At 39.3% G+C, this 21,926-nt stretch overlaps 1 protein-coding gene across 1 annotated transcript in view; it reads left to right on the forward strand.

The window, feature by feature from the left end:
* The window catches only part of zmp:0000000625 (cadherin-2), a 70,793-nt gene that overhangs the window by 42,060 nt on the left and 6,807 nt on the right, over positions 1–21,926 (forward strand). The window contains exons 10-14 of the mRNA XM_042754669.1: positions 2,955–3,208; positions 3,462–3,604; positions 6,509–6,742; positions 15,096–15,329; positions 15,816–15,955. Of these exons, the coding sequence (XP_042610603.1) occupies positions 2,955–3,208; positions 3,462–3,604; positions 6,509–6,742; positions 15,096–15,329; positions 15,816–15,955 (1,005 nt within the window). The remainder of the gene's footprint in view (positions 1–2,954; positions 3,209–3,461; positions 3,605–6,508; positions 6,743–15,095; positions 15,330–15,815; positions 15,956–21,926) is intronic.

The following is a 21,926-nucleotide window of genomic DNA, read 5'->3' on the forward strand; positions in this document are numbered from 1 at the left end:
CCTGGTTTTCGGAACTCATGCTCCTCGTGACAGCCCCTCCCTGGCGCATCCCCCTGAAGAGGGACCTCCTCTCTCAGGGGCTTGGCACCATTTGGCACCCATGTCCAGATCTTTGGAACCTCCACGTGTGGCTTCTGGATGGGACGCAGCAGACCTAAGTGATCTGCCACCGGCGGTGGTAGACACTTTCACTCAGGCTAGAGCCCCCTCTACGAGACAGGCCTGTGCTCTGAAGTGGAGTCTGTTCACGAATTGGTGTTCTTCTCACCAAGAAGACCCCCGGAGATGCTCGGTCAGAGTCGTGCTTTCTTTCCTGCAAGAAGGTTGGAGCGTAGGCTGTCACCCTCCGCCTTGAAAGTGTATGTGGCTGCCATTGCAGCCCATCACGATGCAGTGGACGGCCGGTCCCTGGGGAGGCATGACCTGAACGTTCCTGAGGGGTGCCAGAAGGTTAAATCCTCCTAGGACACCCCTGATTCCCTCCTGGGACCTCTCTATTGTTCTGGCTGGACTTCAGAGGGGTCCCTTTGAGCCTCTGGATTCAGTTGAGCTTAAGTTCCTGTCTCTAAAGACAGCGCTCCTGGTCGCGCTCACTTCCATCAAGAGGGTCGGGGACCTCCAAACATTTTCGGTAAGTGAAGAGTGCCTTGTGTTCGGGCCGGCCTACTCTCACGTTGTCCTTGACCCCGGCCTGGATACGTGCCCAAGGTTCCACCACTCCCTTCCGAGACCAGGTGGTGAACCTGCAAGCACTGCCCCTGGAGGAGGCAGATCCAGCCTTGGCGTTGCTGTGTCCCGTAAGAGCACTTTGCATACACGTGGACCGCACCCAGAGCTTCAGAAGCTCTGAGCAGCTCCTGGTCTGCATTGGAGGTCAGCAGAAGGGGAAGGCTGTCTCCAAGCAGAGGTTGGCCAACTGGATAGTGGATGCCATCGCCTTGGCGTACCAATCCCAAGGCGAGCCATGCCCCCTGGGGGTGAGGGCCCACTCCACACGGAGTGTAGCCTCCTCCTATGCGCTGGCGCACAGCACCTCTCTGGCAAATATCTCTCGAGCTGCGGGCTGGGTGACACCTAATACCTTCGTGAGGTTTTACAACCTTTGTGTAGAGCCAGTTTCTTCCCGTGTGTTGGGTAACAGGTAATTGGCGGGAAGGGCTGGGCTGGGTGTCACGCTTGCTGCGCCATTCCCCCTAACACGGGGATGCGAGCGCCTTTTTTCTCCCAGTAGAGTACCCCGGTTGGCGTACCCTGGTCGAGCATCCTCCAGCACCCTCGGCGGTCAGACTTGGCGGAGCAGTCTGCCGCCAGGCCCAGCACTGGTGTTAGCATGCCCGGAGTTCCGGTCAGCCCCTGTACTGGGCTAGGTGTCCATATGGCTTGATTCCCTATGGGAAATCCCATATGTGTATTCTTCCACGGTAAGGTTTCCCTCTTGGCAAACCCGTGTCTTCCCTTGACAGACCCGCTCTGTCACCCTCTTCTGGTAGCTATTCCATCCCTACTCTAAGGTAGGACCTGCCTCAGAGACCCATTCCATATGTAGTACTGCCCCCTGGGTCAGTCCATATCAGTATCTCCACATGTCACCACCTTATGGGTAGGATGTGGTCTCCATAGCGACCTTTTCCTAAGGCTCGCTTCCCCATTGTCTTGCCAAGCTGTAAGAACAAATAGGGAAGATTTGAAGCAATCTTTCTCCTAAGGTTGAAATCCCTTCCACTAACTTTGTGTGGGCAGAACAGCAGCGTGGCCTTCTCCAGCAGCGATGTACTCACCCTTTGGCCCCTTCAGTACCAAGGTCAGTGAATTTGCGCTGGGGCTTTGGGAAGGTTACGACCTTAAGCGTAGCTTTTGTGGCAAGCCACGGCTTGCCGACAACTGCAGCGCCACAGGGTTGTGACGGTGTTCAGGTTGTGGCGTTTTCCATAGGACCCCATATGTCGTTCGACATAACTCGTAGTGACCGACAGATAGGGAACGTCTCGGTTACGTACGTAACCCTCGTTCCCTGATGGAGGGAATGGAGACGTTATGTCCCAATGCGACAACCTTGAACCATTCGCTGTTGCCGCGACACGTTCTCGGCTCCTCAGCGTAATACCTAGTGAGTGGATGCACCTGCCGCCTATTTATACCCGTGGGCACGGGGAGTGGCTCAGGTATGTAAAATCCACTAGCCAATTTTCATTGGCGTTTTCTCTTAAACTCAGAGATGATTGGCCTCCCAAGTGAGACCCCATATGTCGTTCGACATAACGTCTCCATTCCCTCCATCAGGGAACGAGGGTTACGTACGTAAACCCTCATTCCTCTAAATAAATGTAGAATCTTTTCAGATTCGAAAGGTGTATTACTCTTATCTGTGTGACCTTAAAATGGAGTATTATAAGAGCAAGTGAGCACACCAGCGCCTCCATCTGTCTGCAGTGAGATACTGTTCAGCTCCACAGACACTTGAACAGCACACATTTCTGTAGGATGATATTAGATTGAGCGGACATGTAAAGTTGCTGCAACTAGCATATTTCAGGTAATAAGTCATATTTGAGGTCGATGAATGATAGGCGAGCATTTGTACTGTATTGCCATAGACCAGCCGTTAACAATCTGCGTGACTTTGCCATTGTGGATTATTTTATTTTTTTTAGATAGCATTAACATTATAAAGACAGTTGGTGAGTGATACAATTAATGTTTTTGTGTAATTGCTGTTTGCTTACAAAAAGACAAGACCAAGAACACAATGATCAGGAATTAGAAAAACCATGCGCTCAGACACAAAACACAAAACCATGGCACAAGCATCAGCCACTAGACATAAACTCTCAGAATTGACAAAACTACAGCAAGAATAGAATATCATAAATTCCTTATTTTAGATGGACAGACTACATTGCTGATTCATACAATTCATTTTATTTATTTCACTTTCTTTTTCATCTTTATTTCAGTCCATTGACTATGAGATCAACAGATCATTTGTGCTGATGGTGGTGGCACTAAATGAGGTTCCTCTGGACAAAGGCATCCGTCTGCCCCGTCAGTCCACGGCCACCGTCTCCATTCGTGTCACTGATGTCAACGAGAGCCCGTATTTCCAGCCCAACCCTAAAGTGCTCCGACTGCAGGAGGGCATGCAGGCCGAGTCTGAGATCACTGTCTTCACCGCTCAGGATCCAGACCGCTTCGAGCAGCAGAGCCTCAGGTGCGCACAAGCCGCTGATTGAAATATATAGTCTCGCGTATTTGAGGAAAATTAAAAACACATACTGGAGAGACAATCAAGTCTAACCCTCTTTTGAGAGATCATTTGGTATATTATAGATATGTCCAACCAATTGTATTTAAGGACCAACACTAACTTTTGTATAAAACAGTAATATAAAATACATGAAATGAATATAAATCTTATGTAACCGCGATTTTAGTATATCTTAACATTTTTATGCTCTTCCTAGGTACAGCACGTTGTCTGACCCTGCGAACTGGCTGAGAATCGATCCCATAAGTGGACGGATCACAACCATCGCTGTTTTAGACAGAGAGTCTCCATTTGTTCAAGACAATATCTACACAGCTACGTTCCTCACCATTGACAGCGGTATGTTTACTGACTTGACAAAATGACATTTGTTTTCTTGTGTTTGTGTATTTCTTTATGTGCAGCTATAGGGCTGTCTATATGACATGGAAATGAGGAGAGCAGATACACTAGATGAATTTTCAAGCAATTTAATTTAATTAATAACAGGATGTGCAGATTTATCAATCACACATAGATTTTGACCTGGTAATTTACACTTTAGGGACTAAAATATCCTAAAAATACTTCTTTTTTTTTTGGTAAATAAAACATACATTTACCTAACATATGTATGTATGCATAACCACCTGGATAACTGCATTCATTTTTAATAATTCAATGCAACAATGATGACAATGCACATTGTGTCTATTATTACTTCTACTGTTACATCAAGGGAATGTCCTCAAACACTGTCTCATGCTTTCTCTGTTTTTAAAGAATGTCAAAAGATGTGACCACCTAACTGGTGGTGGATGAGGAGATACACCCTGACAATGTAAAATGCTTTGAGTGCCTAGAAAAGTGCTAAATAAATGTAATGAATTATTATTATGTTCTTGCACCTTTCTCTTAGCTATTTTTGAAGAACATGAAACAAACAAAAACACAAACAAAAACTCATATCAACACTGACACCTACTTTTACACATACTTCAAAAAAGAACACTAATAATAAAGAAAGGAGGTTTAATATTTCATTTGCATGATATGTTTTTTTTTTATAATACACAACACTATTAATCTAAACGAAATGGTCAGAGGTGATAGTGGTTTTACAGAGAGGAGGCTTTTTTGTCATGTTTTTTTAGCGGAAAGAATGCTCAATGGCTATAAATGGGACAAATCCAAACATACCAAATATATACATGTTGCACATTGCAGTGTGAGTACTCATTGTGTTTATTATTACAGGGAAATAGGTTATTTTTTATTTTTTATGAGCCCATTTCATTCTTCCAGTTTGTAATATGTTTGTAAGAAACTTTTAATGGAAAAATGATGCATTTAACAGCATTCACAGCATGGATCACAGATCATGTCCACAAGATTTTATAGACATACTTCTTTACTGTATTACTGTAGTGATCCAAACATGTTCCAGTTCCGTCCATCATGTCTGTTTTAACTGAAATATAAGTTGTGTGAATAACAGCATTGATTCAGCTGTAAATCTGATCTTGACTGCGATGACACAATTTTCACAATGTTTGGAAAAACAGAAGAAAATGATGTAACCAGAAATTCAAAGAAAAATGAACAGAAATGCAAATATGCCTTTATTCTCCCTGCTTAAGTGCGTAAAAGTGATATATGTCATTTGATCAGAGACTGTAGGACCTAGTGGTGCTAAATGAGATACTAGGAAATATATATTTTTAAAAGTCCATCCTCATTTTTATTATTGACTAATAACTCTGGAAAGTTAAAATACTCATTCAATGGCTTTTATTTAATTATGATTATTTCTAATAATAAAATGCTGGGCAGTTTGTTGTGAAGTTTTTTCCCTCACACACCGCTTTTCCATATATTTACTCTACTCCAGTTTCTTGAGTCTTTTTCAAATATGAGGTGTGAACGACCAGGGTTTCATGACACTTTAACATGACCATTGTATTGAATATTACAGCTGAATAATGCAAACAACTCATTTGATTTAGTAATAACTTTTAACACTAGCTCACACCAAGAAAAGGTACTGATATTAATGGCATCATTTAAAGCAAACAAGAAATCAGAATTGACTTTTTACTTTCTTAATTCATATTCTTGGTCTTACTGAGAATGATTCTGGGCGAATCGGTCCAAATTCATTTTTGATACTGGTGTTTAGGGCTGTCAAAATAGTTGAAAAACTAAATTAGAATTTTGTATTTAAATATTTGAATTATATTCAAATTTAAAGGACATTATTTCAGTTAGAGGGGGAAAAAGCCTTTGGCTTCTCTCCTGAGGCCACGAGGAAGCAAAATATTACCAATGCATATTTATTAAAGCAATAAAATAACATGAATATATTTAAAAAACGTGCATAACATTTTAAATGTTTACATATCAATATAATTACTCAAGTTGTTTAAACTATTAGAAACAAAACAGCATCGTATATGCATAGTTTAACACAAAGGACCGAAAACCAATTAAACAGAGTACTTTTTTCATTTAAAAATACGAGTTGTAGTGGGATGGGTTATTATAATAGTAAGTACATGTAACATGTGTAACAAGGACACCTTAAAATAAAGTGTTACCTTGAACTTACATTAATTTTTACATGGATTTCTAAACATGCGGCTCTCTTGTGCAAGACCCGAGTGCAACGGTGATAGATGTCCCTCTAGAAAATGTGATAAATATGCATATGTAAACAAGATCATCTCCACATTGATGTACTCTTTTTCCACAATATTTTGAATGAACAACGTAGCAGCACTGCATCTAGTGGGTTCAACTGGATAGGTTAACAAAAGCATTAAAATGCAATGTCACCTACATCGTCATCGCATCTCGGGTGTCACTGATAAAGCTGACTGATGCACACCTAAAATTTGAATGCAACATTTTTGCATTTGAATGTGGATTTTTATTTAAAATTCAACAAATATTTGAAATTCAAAAAAAAAAAAGAAATTTGACAGCCCTGCTGGTGTTGTATTGAAAGAATCCATTCTCAAGTCTAAGTGTCAATCGTTTTTTACTAAAGAACCAGTTTCAACCCGTTAATTCCCTTATGTATATTCCCTATATTTGCAATACTATAATAAATAATGCTGAGGAGAAATTTAGTTCAGCACTGACCCATATTGCAATACGTATTTCACCTCCTTATCTTGATATGCATTGTATCATGAGTTTGCTGGCAGTTTGTTCATGTTCCTGTTCTCAGTGTTGCTTATCATGAGGCTGCTTGGTCTCCAGGGATTCCTCCGGCCAGCAGCACCGGGACTCTGCAGATCCTTCTCCTGGACATAAATGATAATGCTCCGGAGGTATTCCCGCCAGAGGCAGAGATGTGTGAAAAACCTGAGAACAACGGCATTAATATCACAGCATTGGATGGAGACATGGACCCCAACACTGGACCCTTCTCCTTTGAGCTGCCTTTACAACCCAGCGATGTCAGGAAGAACTGGACAATCACGCGTCTCAGTGGTGAGAAAATACACACAAACAGAAATACACAGAAAACTGCATCTCATCGGCCTCTTGATCAGTTTCTACACCATATATGTCCAATGAGATTTTCATTCTAATGGTCACTAGCCATCTACACTGGAAGCACACGATGCATCACAGCACATCTTCAGTTGATTCCACGTTCCTTTTTTTGACGTACTGAAAAAGTAGCGTTTTTTTTAAGTACATCTGAATTAATTGCTATGCATTTTATTTTTAAATCTATTTGAATGTTACATAAAAGCCAGCTTGTGGTGTTTCTAGTCTCTGGATTATTAAAATAATATCTGTTTTTAACCATATATTTTGCATAATACTAATAGTATTACTTTGCTATTCTAATTCAACTATATTTCTGTTTTTGAAGTCTAGACTCTAGCTCACAACTGGTCTTTTGCTAGTAGTGGCAGACCTTTGAAATGAGGAGGAAAATTTGTGTCTCTCCAATGCAAAATAATCTACCATTTCTCTCTGATCTTTATGTAGTTTCCGAGGTAAAGGCTTGCAAAACTTACAACACAGGAGTTTCCTTTTGGGCTCTAGGGCTCCATAGTTTTAAACATAATATAATAATAATAATAAAAAAAAAAAATAAAATAAAGCTCTTATAAATTTGACATGACAGACTGGTGAGAAATTTGGACAAGATTCGGACAAAACAAATTTGTGGTTTTGGGTATGTGTCATATCAAAATCATAATCAAGATACTGGTCACATCACCCACCTCTAAGTAGTTTATCAGGGAACTGCTAAAAAAGTAACTCCACAATGCTTTAATTTTGTGTTTGGAAGTCTTTGTAATCAGTCGATGTCTATCAGGAACAGGACGACTGACAGTAAGCATAACAGCTGTGCAGCAGGGACAACATCTGTATCTGCTGTGATGGCAAAATAATTTTATGTGTATTTGGATAAAACAAGATGTGGGTGGGGTTTAAACAAAAGTTTAAAGTAATTCTGAATTTAATTCAATTAAATTTTATTAAAAGTTCAATGTAATTCTGTTCCCTTCATACAAAATTTCTGTACATCTAAACTTAACTAAAACAAAAGTAAATTGTAAAAAAAAACCTTTTCAGGGTCATTTGAATAGGAAATCAGCATGTAATACAGGGGTCTCCAACCTTTTATCATTCGCAAAATACTTTTTAAAAATGAAATTGGACGAGACCTACCCATATTATACAATACTTAAATCTTTTTGTTATAATATGGTATAATACATGATAAAATGTTCTGGACACATACTGAAATCGTTTCACAAGTTTTTTGCCAAAAAACAACAAAAAGTAGCAGCACTATGCACTTTTTGTTTGCATTGACATTGAAATAAAAATTTTAAAAACAATGGCTGGATTTTAAACTAACAAAAATATTTATAACATTTTATCTACTGACATGTACTACATGTTCAAATAAAGTTTTGACCCCCCCAAAAAAGTTTTATAAAATGACAAACCTCACATTTCAGCCTTTAAATTATTTTTATATATAAAAGGGTGATACCTTATATTTTAGCTGCTTCAAAAACAGTTCTACATAAGCTAAAATGCATTCTTAAAAATCTCAAATATAGAACAGCAGAAATAGAGCTGTTGCCCCGGTTACTGCCGTAAAAAAATCAGTCCTGAATTTATGAAATGGCACACTAGCTTACTGCTTATTACTTACTGCCCAGTACACAGTATATAAAGCCTAGTATTAGAACAATATGTGAACCAGTATAAAATAAGCTACAAAATATTTGAGTAGTATGCTACAGTGTTGTCCCATGACAAACACTGAACATTAATTCAGCACAGCTGTTGAGGCTGTTACCTTACAAATAAATGTGCTAACCGTTCTTTTTACAAAGACTTGTTAATAGGGGTTCATACTAGTAAACAATGCTGTATTGCCCAGTTGAACTCATTTAATAATTGATTAACTTTACATTGTAAAGTACTGAATCAACACTGAACTATCTTTAACAGAACCTTTCTTGTCCTTTCCTTTATTTTTTATTTTTTTGACAGTTACAATAAGAGGAAAAAGCAATATATTCTAGTGCAAATAATGATACATTTTGTTTACACTAAAGTAGCAGTATTTTCTTTAGCAACAACATGTAAATTATAGTTAGGTGGCAGATATTTATATTTTAGTACTCTAGTACATTATAAAACAGTATGTAATAACATATTGAGTGTAAATTATCATATTTGTTAAAGGGGTGCTATTATGCTTTTTCACTTTTTCAACTTTAGTTAGTCTGTAATGTTGCTGTTTGAGCATAAAATAGATCTGCAAAGTTACAAAGCTCAAACTCCAATTCAAAAGTAGATATTTTATTTAACAGAAATCAATTTTCAAAAACTACAACGAACGACTCGTTTGGACTACAACCAGAATCAGAATCAGAAAGAGCTTTATTGCCAAGTATGATTACGCATACAAGGAATTTGTTTTAGTGACATAAGCTTCCAGCACACAGAGACAACAACACATAGAAAAAACAAACAAAAAACAAATTGCAAATAAATAAATTGTATGAACAGTTGTACTATAGATGACAATGGATTAGAATAGAGTAAGATGCATAAATGTACTTGGATGGAGGGGTAACAAATAAATATAAGAATATTGCACATTTTTGCGTAAGTGGGGAACATTTAACTGTTCATGAGGTAGATTGCATGGGGGAAGAAACTGTTCTTGTGCCTGACTGTCCTGGTATTTGCGGCTCTGAAGCGCCGGCCAGATGGCAAAAGTTCAAAAAGGGGGTAACTTGGATGAGAGGGATCCAGAATGATTTTCTGAGCCCTTTTCCTCACTCTGGATGTATACAGTTCTTGAAGGGTGGGCAGGGGAGCACCAATAATTCTTTCAGCAGTCCGAACCGTTCTCTGTAGTCTTCTGATGTCTGATTTTGTAGATGAAACAAACCAGACAGTAATTGAAGTGCACAGGACAGACTCAATGACGGCTGAGTAGAACTGTTTCAGCAGCTCCTGTGGCAGGTTAAACTTCCTCAGCTGGCGAAGGAAGTACAGCCTTTGTTGGGCCTTTTTAACAATGGAGTCAATGTGATTGTCCCACTTCAGGTCCTGAGAGATGGTGGTTCCCAGGAATCTGAATGACTCCACTGCGGCCACAGTGCTGTTCATGATGGTGCAGTGGGGGGAGTGCAGGGGGGTTTCTCCAATCATCTCCACTGTTTTGAGAGTGTTCAGCTCCAGGTTGTTAAGACTGCACCAGACAGCCAGCTGCTCAACCTCTTGTCTGTAAGCAGACTCGTCACCGTCCTGGATGAGGCCGATGACTGTAGTGTCGTCTGCAAACTTCAGGAGCTTGACAGAGGGGTCTTTGGAGGTGCAGTCGTTGGTGTAGAGGGAGAAGAGCAGAGAGGAGAGAACACATCCTTGAGGGGCACCAGTGTTGGTGGAGCAGCTGTTGGACATGAATTTCCCCAGTCTCACTAGCTGTTGCCTATCTGTCAGAAAGCTGGTGATCCACTGACAGATAGAGCTAGGGACAGAGAGCTGGGTCAGTTTGGTCTGGAGGGCTGTTGGGATGATGGTGTTGAAAGCCGAACTAAAGTCCACAAACAGGATCCTCACTTAAGTCCCTGTTTTGTCCAGATGTTGCATGATGAAGTGCACTCCCAAGTTGATTGCATCATCCACGGACCTGTTTGCTCGGTAAGCAAACTGCAGGGGGTCCAGTAAGGGTCCAGTGATGTCCTTTATACAAGCCAGAACCAGTTTTTCAAATGACTTCATGACGACAGATGTTAGAGCCACAGGTCTGTAGTCGTTAAGTCCTGTTATCTTGGGTTTCTTTGGAACCGGGGATGATGGTGGAGCGTTTGAAGCAGGACGGCACTTCACACAACTCCAGAGATCTGTTGAAGATCTGTGAAAAGATGGGGGCCAATTGGTCAGCACAGGTTCTCAGACAGGCTGGTGTAACACCATCTGGCCCTGGTGCTTTTCTTCTTCTTTTGTTCTTCCTGAAGACCTGGCGCACATCATTTTCACTGATTTGAAGAGCAGGAGGGGGGGAGAGGGGTATTGATGGATATGTTAACGGTTGTGTAGAGAGATGATCAGAATGGATGTGGGGTGTTTCAAATCTACAATAAAACTCATTCAGGTCGTTAGCAAGTCGTTGATTAGCCTCAGTGCAGGGGGGTGGTGTCTTGTAGTTGGTGATGGCTCTCAGTCCACTCCACACTGAAGTTGAGTAGTTGGAAGTAAAACTGGGTCTTCCAGCTTTTTAGAGTAGGTCCTTTTAGCCGCTCTAATTCTCTTTGCTGTCCGTATGTTTCTGGCCTGATAATTACAAGACTCTGTCCCCCATTCCATCAGAATCAGAATCAGAAAGAGCTTTATTGCCAAGTATGATTACGCATACAAGGAATTTGTTTTAGTGACATAAGCTTCCAGCACACAGAGACAACAACACATAGAAAAAACAAAAAAAAAAACAAATTGCAAATAAATAAATTGTATGAACAGTTGGTACTATAGATGACAATGGATTAGAATAGAGTAAGATGCATAAATGTACTTGGATGGAGGAGTAACAAATAAATATAAGAATATTGAACATTTTTGCGTAAGTGGGGAACATTTAACTGTTAATGAGGTAGATTGCCTGGGGGAAGAAACTGTTCTTGTGCCTGACTGTCCTGGTATTTGCGGCTCTGAAGCGCCGGCCAGATGGCAAAAGTTCAAAAAGGGAGTAATTTGGATGAGAGGGATCCAGAGTGATTTTCTGAGCCCTTTTCCTCACTCTGGATGTATACAGTTCTTGAAGGGTGGGGAGGGGAGCACCAATAATTCTTTCAGCAGTCCGAACCGTTCTCTGTAGTCTTCTGATGTCTGATTTTGTAGCTGAACCCAGAACCAGACAGTTATTGAAGTGCACAGGACAGACTCAATGACGGCTGAGTAGAACTGTTTCAGCAGCTCCTGTGGCAGGTTAAACTTCCTCAGCTGGCGAAGGAAGTACAACCTTTGTTGGGCCTTTTTAACAATGGAGTCAATGTGATTGTCCCACTTCAGGTCCTGAGAGATGGTGGTTCCCAGGAATCTGAATGACTCCACTGCACTGCACAGTGCTGTCTATGATGGTGAGAGGGGGGAGTGCAGGGGGGTTTCTCCACTGTTTTGAGAGTGTTCAGCTCCAGGTTGTTAAGACTGCACCAGACAGCCAGCTGCTCAACCTCTTGTCTGTAAACAGACTCGTCACCGTCCTGGATGAGGCCGATGACTGTAGTGTCGTCTGCAAACTTCAGGAGCTTGACAGAGGGGTCTTTGGAAGTGCAGTCGTTGGTGTAGAGGGAGAAGAGCAGAGAGGAGAGAACACATCCTTGAGGGGCACCAGTGTTGGTGGAGCAGCTGTTGGACACGAATTTCCCAGTCTCACTAGCTGTTGCCTATCTGTCAGAAAGCTGGTGATCCACTGACAGATAGAGCTAGGGACAGAGAGCTGGGTCAGTTTGGTCTGGAGGGCTGTTGGGATGATGGTGTTGAAAGGCCGAACTAAAGTCCACAAACAGGATCCTCACATAAGTCCCTGTTTTGTCCAGATGTTGCATGATGAAGTGCACTCCCAAGTTGATTGCATCATCCACGGACCTGTTTGCTCGGTAGGTAAGCAAACTGCAGGGGGTTGTCCAGTAAAAAGGGTCCAGTGATGTCCTTCATATAAGCCAGAACCAGTTTTTCAAATGACTTCATGACGACAGACGTTAGAGCCACAGGTCTGTAGTCGTTAAGTCCTGTTATCTTGGGTTTCTTCGGAACGGGGATGATGGGTGGAGCGTTTGAAGCAGGACGGCACTTCACACAACTCCAGAGATCTGTTGAAGATCTGTAAAAAGATGGGGGCCAATTGGTCAGCACAGGTTCTCAGACAGGCTGGTGTAACACCATCTGGCCCTGGTGCTTTTCTTCTTTTGTTCTTCCTGAAGACCTGGCGCACATCATTTTCACTGATTTGAAGAGCAGGAGGGGGGGAGAGGGGTATTGATGGATATGTTAACGGTTGTGTAGAGAGATGATCAGAATGGATGTGGGGTGTTTCAAATCTACAATAAAACTCATTCAGGTCGTTAGCAAGTCGTTGATTAGCCTCAGTGCAGGGGGGTGGTGTCTTGTAGTTGGTGATGGCTCTCAGTCCACTCCACACTGAAGTTGAGTAGTTGGAAGTAAACTGGTCTTCCAGCTTTTTAGAGTAGGTCCTTTTAGCCGCTCTAATTTCTTTGTTCAGTATGTTTCTGGCCTGATTATACAAGACTCTGTCCCCATTTCTGGTAGGCATCCTCTTTGGCCTGACGAATGACCGGCAGATGGAGTGAAAACCATGGCTTATCGTTGTTGAATGTTAAATAAGTCTTGGTAGGAAAACATATATCCTCACAAAAACTAATATAGGATGTTACAGTCTCTGTGAGTTCGTCCAGATCGGTGGTAGCAGCTTCAAAAACACTCCAATCAGTGAGGTCAAAACAAGCTTGTAAATCCTGCTCTGTTTCGTTGGTCCATTTCTTTACAGTCTTTACTACAGGTTTAGCAGATTTAAGTTTCTGCCTGTAGGTTGGTATAAGATGAACCAGACAGTGATCAGACAATCCCAAAGCTGCTCGTGGAGTGATATGCATCCTTTATTGTGGTGTAATAGTGATCCAATATATTACTGTCTCTTGTGGGACATGTAACATGCTGTCTGTTATTTGGCAGTTCACGGGAGAGATTGGCTTTATTAAAGTCCCCAAGAATGATTAAAACAGAGTCCGGGTGTTGTTGTTCTGTCTCTGTGATCTGGTCAGCGAGTTTCTGTAAAGCCAGGCTTACGTGCCCTTGCAGAGAGGGATGTAAACACTCACCAGAATGAACGAGTGAAACTCCCACGGCGAATAGAACGGCTTGCAGTTGACAAAAAGCACTTCTAGATCTGAACAGCACATCTTCTTTAACACAGTTACATCTGTGCACCACCGTTCATTGATATAAAAGCATGTCCCGCCGCCACGCAATTTCCCCGTTGATTCTGCGTTGTGGTCCGCTCTGAACAGCTGAAAGCCTGGCTGATGGAGCGCGCTGTCCGGTATGGCGTCATTAAGCCAGGTTTCCGTGAAACACAGAGCAGCAGAGTGTGATAAATCCTTATTTGTCTGGGAAAGCAGAAGGAGTTCGTCTGTTTTGTTGGGTAGAGAACGGAGATTTGCCAGATGGATGCTAGGCAACGGCGTTCGAAATCCACGCTTCCTGAGTCTTCATATGCTTCTGTCGCTTACAGTTAAAGTCCTTCTCTGATTTTATTATTGTTTGCAAGGTTGTGTTACTTGGCAATGTCTTTCTGATGTTGCAGTGTAAAAACATGTTATAATGTTCTCTTTTGTTGGACAACAGGTTTAGAAACATTTCTCAGTATGGACACTCGTGTTCCTACAAAGATTTGTTGTGCTTTCCGACTTGCATTCACATGCATTTTCTCAGTTGGTAAATAATTTTTTCACACACGGTGATGATACTTCTTACGTCCATTTCAGAAAAGCAGAGGACAAATATTTCAGTCGATTACACAGGCATTTAAGTGGCACCAAAATAAGACACCAAAATCTTGGCACTGGGTTTCGGTACCCAACCCAATTCACCTAAGTATTTACATTTTATCTAATTTAACCATTTTGTGATAATCAGTTGAACAATGACTGAAAGCATTGTTACAGAACATTAACGTATTAATAAGCAGTAATTATTTTTGATATCATGATAAAGCCCAGTGTAACTTGAGTGTTTGTTCATCCACACTTGCAGTACCTGCACATGTGTGAACCATCTGTGGGAGCACCAGTGTGGTTATTTATTTGTATGGTAATAAATTTAATTCATTGTACTAACAAAGCGATTACACATATAAACACTTGAAAAACACAGTCTGCAATGACACCTCGCAATTAGCTTACCTGTAAAATCAGTGAACATTAAGTGAGATTAAAATTTTGCTACAGAGCACTTTGGAACAGTCCTAACAGCTTGACTTCTCTTGAGAAGTTACATTATAACGGATGCTCACTAGCGCCAACTGCAGGCTTTGGTGACATGCAGATAACTACAGTACAGACACACTAAAGTAAAATATAAATATTGCTCTTCGGTAAAACCGCCAAACAGTAAAAACTGTCACAGTGTTGTTGATACTTCCAGTGTAGACATTTTCTTGAAATAATTTCTTATTTTCATACTGATTCAAGACACAGAAAACACACCTGCAGGTAAATACATATGAATAATTCTAAGTAAGTATTGCTTTAATAGTGTTTAATCCATTTCCTAGGTGAATATGCACAACTCTCTCTTAAAATTGACTTTCTGGAGAGTGGACTCTATCGGATTCCCATTATAATCACAGACTCCGGTGACATGCCTCTGTCCAACACCTCGTATCTGCGAGTGAAGGTGTGTCATTGTGATCATAACGGTGACTGCACGGATCAGGAGCGCATCATGAGCGCTGGACTCGGCACAGGAGCAATCATAACCCTCTTGCTCTGTATAATCACCCTCCTCAGTGAGTCACATACTGTAGGCCACATTTACAGCTCAATCTCAAGAACATATCCAGATCATGCTTCTTCCAATATAAAGAATTTAAATAATATTTTTCTTAAAAAAAAAAATCATTCTCACTACAGTAATGCAAAAAGGAAATATAAATGGTAAAGTATTTATACAGGATCACAATGTTTGTTCTGCCTTTAATTAGGCGACAAGCACAATAGTTGTAAAGGCACCTATTGTATCAATGTTCTTCTTCTGTTTCTGCTCTTGAAGTCTGTGGCAACCTATGGAACTGTGCACAAGATTTATGATATCTGAATATGTAAAAGTTGCATTTACATTTATGATAATAACAGTAAGGGTTAGAAACAAATACTTCCCCAAAGTACCTGAGAGATCTGCATCACACCTTTCTTCAGATTGACCCTTTCAGAAGTCAGTGCTGATAAGGAAAATTATTCTTTTTATATTTGTAATAATAACTCTCTCTGTGTAGTCCTTGTGTTGTTGTTTGTCATGTGGATGAAAAGGAGAGATAAGGAACGGCTAGTCAAGCAGCTGCTGATCGACCCAGAGGAGGACATAAGAGACAGCATCCTGAAATATGATGAAGAGGGAGGAGGGGAGGAAGACCAGGTACTGTCCAAGAATCCTAACTCTATAATTAGGTTGTATTGGTCTACAACAAGCTAAATGTCTTCTTAGGATTTTAATTAAAAATGTTTTTCCCACTTTTTTAGATTGTTCAGTAAATATAGACACCAGAGGGCACCCTTCAGCATTAGTATAATAAAGGAAGGCAGGTTTATTTTAAATGTCATCAGCTTTCTTCACAGTGCAATTTAAAGGGTCATGAAACCCCCTGTTTCAGCACTGGCTAGTTCTCACCACAGTTTTAAAAAAAGCTAAGAAAAAGTGGGCATGGTGTGAGTGGAGGGGGAAGAGGGAAGACAGAAAACACCCACAGCCTCGGGTTCAGACAGTTTCATTTTGCTTCCATTAAGTTAAAAAGCAAAAAAGTCCCGCACACTATCTATGCAAAAAATCAAATTATTTATTTAATGACTACATTTCAGTCACATGACCTTCATCAGAAATATTTTTAAAACATGACATCACAAAGTACACCCCATTTAAAAATAGATTCATGACCAATCACTGTAAAGATCCATTATTTAATAACAACCCACAATAGGTACATCATCACTTGAAGTTCACATATACACATAAACATATTCTGTACGTACATACTAACACATACATCAGGCCCAGATTGCATTATAACATCACATTAAATAAAGCTTCATTATTCATGCCATTAGGTGATAATGTCTGAAGGGTAAAGATCCAAAACAGTTCACGTTGATGTAAAAACAATTCAATATCGCCACCTCTAGGTGGCACATTAACCCTTTCAAACCCACAAAACTGTAAGGAAAGGCCGGGACACACCAAGCTGACTTCAAAGAACTAACAGCGGCGAAAGTCAACGTTGTTGTCGCCTCTCATCAGCAGCTTGGACCAAAAAGCTGCGCTGGAACACACCGCACAGACTACAGCCAAAGGCAAACTAACACATGCGTTCTGCGCATGCGTGAGAGGAACAAACTGTTCATATCAGCAGCAATTAATAGTATATATTCATCATTCAAAAGGAGAAACCGAAACAAAGATATACAAGATAAACGCAGATAAAAGAAATGTAAACAAAGCAGCGCTTGCTTACCATTTTGAATATCAGTAACGTTAATAACTTTAATCACTGAACATCCAATCAGAGCTCTCCCTCGCGCCGACAGCATGTTGAATCGGGCAAACTGCCACCGATGTTAGGCCAGCGAGAGCCGACAAGTGGAACACACAAAACAAACTAGCCCAACCGTTGCTCGCTGTCGGCCCAACGATGGCTAATGGCCGATCGTTGGCTTGGTGTGTCCATGGCAAGAAGGCAAGAAAATGAGCTGCAACTGGATAGTTCATATCTTTTCTCCTAATAGAGCTCTTGTGTTTACTAATTCTTTGTTTAAGTTGACGTGATGTTTTTCCAATATAACCTAAACCACAAGGACCCTGAATCAAATAAACAACATACGTAGAAAAACATGTAATAACGGAGTTAATTCTATATGTTTAACTGGTTCTTGGATGACAAAAGAAATAAGTTTTTGATGTATTATTGCACTAAGCACAATTACCACAGCGATAATTACCATTTGGTATAGGGCTACGTAATCTCTGAGAAGAATCTGGAGTATTCTTTTGAAAACAAGCATGTACCAAAGAATCTTTTACATTTTTGGAATGTTTATACACAATCAAAGGAGGATGCTGAAAAATAGTACCCAACTCTGGGTCAGAGGACAACAAATACCAATATTTCTTAAAAATAGATCTCATAAGATAAGACTTAGTTGAATGCATTGTAATAAAAGTAAAGGAGTTTTTTTTACTTTTGTTTTCTTTTTCAACAACTCAGAATGTGTCTTTTGAAAAGCACTATTAAACACTTCTTCAATCCATACAGAAGGGTAACCCCTATCCAAAAACTTGTTTCCGTTGAGTTAAAAACACAAATAAATGCACAGCCATTTGCACTCTGTATCGAAAACAAATATATGAATGCCCTATTGTAGCTATGATAACTTTTTAAGGCTTATTCTGCAACGTTTATATAAGCCTTTTGACTGGTTATGTCAAGGAGCTGTAAAAACAGTTATACTCACCAAGTGAATGAATCACGTTTGTGCCAAACTCTTATTACAAAGCAAAAACAAACACTCTTCTTCGATCCATGAACGTTTCTCTCAATTAATGTGTGCGATGTCATCTCACAGTCTGAAGCATCTGTCATAGCAAATCAACACATACAGTTGTGAATAATTAAGCAAAGTTTTTTCTCATAGTGTAAGAACACGCAGTCTCATGAATAATTTAATAGACACTGACGCATCATTGATGTATAATAGTCCTTTGCCGCGTCACAAATTGCCACAAAAAAAGCTTAAAATTAATTAGTTTTCTCACACAATTAAAATTATCGGATGCTAACATTGTCTTCTATGATGTGCAACACAAACACCTCTGCTAAAATCTCAGAAAAAGTAGTCTGGGGTTTCATGACCCTTGAAGACCTGTTTGGATGGTAATTGTTTCTCATGGGGATGTAAGTTTTAAACATTTACAGGGATTTGTCAATGATTTTATGGCGGTCTGATTACAGAATGTCAGTGTTTATCTCCGACCACTTGTGTAAAAATTACCTATTTTTTTTTTTTTTTTTGGACAAACATCATGGTGATATGAAAATTTAACTGACGTCTGAATACATACCTCTGAGTTTACAAGAAGATATTAATTTAAAATTTACTATTTCAATTTTTGTGACCACTGCTGAACACCGAACACTACCTTTTGCACTTCGCTGTAATTAGCATGCATTTTAAAGATGTACACTTTTATTACTGAAATCAAAGAAATTCAAAAAAGCATGGAAATATTTGAAATGGGCCGTTATTTTGGCAGCTATGCGTGCGATAGAGGCTATTTACACTAAGGGAAAATACCAGTATTTTTTAGTGATATGCTATTTACACAGTGCAAATAGCTATAGATAGTTAAAATAGCAGGATATTCTGCTAATTATTTATTGCAAATAGTGTCAATTATCTGCACCTCAGCATTGTAATACATTATAAAACTGTGCAATAATGACTTATTGAGTGTAAATTTTAAATATAAAATAAAAGAGAGGGAAAAAAAGTTTGTCAAAGGGATTATGGCACACGCTTTACCATCTGCATGACTGAATCTGATGATTGATGACCATCTTTTGTAATGTTCACTAGCCCAGTCACACGTTGGTGGGTGGAGTTAGCGTTAATAGCCTCTGCCAACAAGATGACAAATTATAATTTTTTTTTTTTTTTATTCCCAACAGTTAAACAGTCCACAGAAAAAAAAAAAACACTTCCTGCACCTTTGGTATCTGGACTGATAACAGTACTCAATTTAAGCCTGCACAATTTCTGATTTCACGCTGTTTTTACTTAACATTCATTTCAAAGCTATTGGAAAGTACTGCTGGGTCATTCTGTGTCAGCTCAGCCAGAGGTAGGGTTGGGAATCGAAAATCGATTCCAATTCCAGAATCGGATACTTAAGGTCAGGAATCGGATTCTTGTTGTCAAATTACAATTTCAATTCCACCTATCGATTCCTATGTGCTTTTTATTTTTTTCATCTGTTAGGACTGGAACTAGCGATCTGCCAGGACCTTGCTCGCTAAGTGCTCCAAAGTTTGGCTACATTTGTGATCAGAAGCCAAAAACGCTTAGTATAATATCTATGATAGCTAAACATGTTGCAAGAGAGGTATCACCACCAACATGACAAAGCACTTTAATTTAATAGTTTGTTAAAAATAGCGAACACGATTCAAACTCCAGCATGATTCTATTCCTAATTACAATGATTCATCCGTTTCATTTCTCAACCTTTGACGTGTGTGATCAATGTTGTGATCACTTGGTTCGTGCAGCGTATGACCACATCAGTGTGATTTGAGTATTTAAATCTGCATTAGCACTGCCGCTGACCTAAAGAGAGCAACAGTCTTTTCAACCACATTGTTTTTCAACAGCATTGTTCAAGAATGCTGATTCATCCAGTAATGAAACAAGTACATCTTGAGTGAGTCATTGAATCATTCATTCATAAAATGGTTTGCAAAAAAGAGACATGGGATAAATGTTTGATATCATTATTTAATCACATTGGAATCAAGACTGGGAATTGAAAAGAATCGGAATCGATAAGCAGAATGGGAATTGCTTAAATTCAAATGATACCCAACCCTAACCAGAGGTCCCTGGCTCAAATGTTTTATTTTGCTAATATTTTTTTCTGAAGAAAGATAAACATGTATAGTGATGAAAGCCAAAACATTAAATGTCATGGATAAATATTTACTGAGTAATCCACTATTTTGTAGAGGGGGGTCAAAATGGCAATTTTCACCTGAGATTCAGAGCCAAATTACAGGAGGGTAAATATGACTATAAAAAGATGGCAGCATCATAATGTTACTTTTACACAGAGATTGGTAGCTTTGTTAGTAAAATCTGTTGGCTTTGGCAATTTCAACATGGCTCCAGAAATAAATCATTAAATTGTACACATTTTCAGTGGTCAAAAACCAATTGTGGGTCACTTTGAAAAATATGATACTTCTTTTCTTTTAAAGAGGAAAGTCTGAAGAAAAAATTATATTAAAACTATGAATGTATCTTGTTTTCTTCTGTCAGAACAATTGCATTGAACATATCTGTCTGAATGCAATAAATATTATTTTTCTGAAGTTTGCATGTCTGTAACTCAAGAAGTATTAAAGATATCGCAATATGATTTTAGATTCTAGTCCTTAATAAACTTTTCTTTTGGAATTTTTATTTCAAGGCCCTACATTTTTCAGTCCCTGACATATCGGGATCTCAATGAGACTCCATATACTGCATATCTGATCTCCCAGCAGCTTTCAAATATGTTAAAATGAATAAAATTCCTTCTTCCAAATATCCTTGAAGCAGATTCAGATATAGAATCTTATAAATAGACTACACAGAGCAAGGTAATGTGCCTCAACTTGACCATTTCAATTCATTTCTAGCACTTGGACAGATATTTTATATGCATATTGTTTTGATAGAAAGAAACAAGATACAATTTTAATTTCATCATTATTTATTTGTCAGACATTGTTCTTTAAATTACTATTGGCTGTATACAAAGTAACCAACATTTGGATTTCAACCACTGAAAATGGGTAATAACAACAACAACAATCAACAATCTAAAAATGGAGCCTCATTGAGATCCTCATATCTCTGGGACTGAATGATGTAGGGCCTTGAAAATGAAGACTGCAAAACAAAAAAAGTTTATTAATAACTACTATATATAGAATCCTATTGTAATATCTTTAATACTTCTTGAGTTATAGGCAGGCAAACTTTGAAAAAAGAATATATATGGCACTCAGATATGTTCAATGCAGTTGTTCTGACAGAAGGAAACAAGATACATTTCTAGTTTCAATATTATTTGTTTTTCAGACCTTCCTCTTTAAAAGAAAAGAAGTGTCATGTTTTCAAAGTGACACATTTGTTTTTTGACCACTGAAAATGTGTACATTTTAACAATTTACTCTTGGAGCCATATTTAAATTTCAATATCTTGTAAGTTGTTTGGATAAAAGCATGTGCTAGCTAAATCACTAAATGTAAATGTAAAATAAAACACAAATTATAATGGGTTTCATTATAAACAACATAGGCAATGTTATAAATGATAGGGCTATGATGTGTGCCTGAGAGAGGCTCGGGGGCGATCACGGATATTGTCCTAATCACTGCGGAAAAAAATTAAAACAATCTGTCATTCTTGGTCATAAAGATAGTAAGACATCATTTGAAATGGTTTACTTTTATGTATGTATAGTCACAATAAGAAAAAAAAAACTATGCCTTTGTAAAAACAAGAAAATAAACAGGATGCGCTTTGCATTTATATTTTATTAAACTCGTGCTGCCATTAAAATGAAATGAAACCG

This window comes from Cyprinus carpio, unplaced genomic scaffold, assembly GCF_018340385.1.
Source record: "Cyprinus carpio isolate SPL01 unplaced genomic scaffold, ASM1834038v1 S000006580, whole genome shotgun sequence".
Classification (NCBI taxonomy): domain Eukaryota; kingdom Metazoa; phylum Chordata; class Actinopteri; order Cypriniformes; family Cyprinidae; genus Cyprinus; species Cyprinus carpio.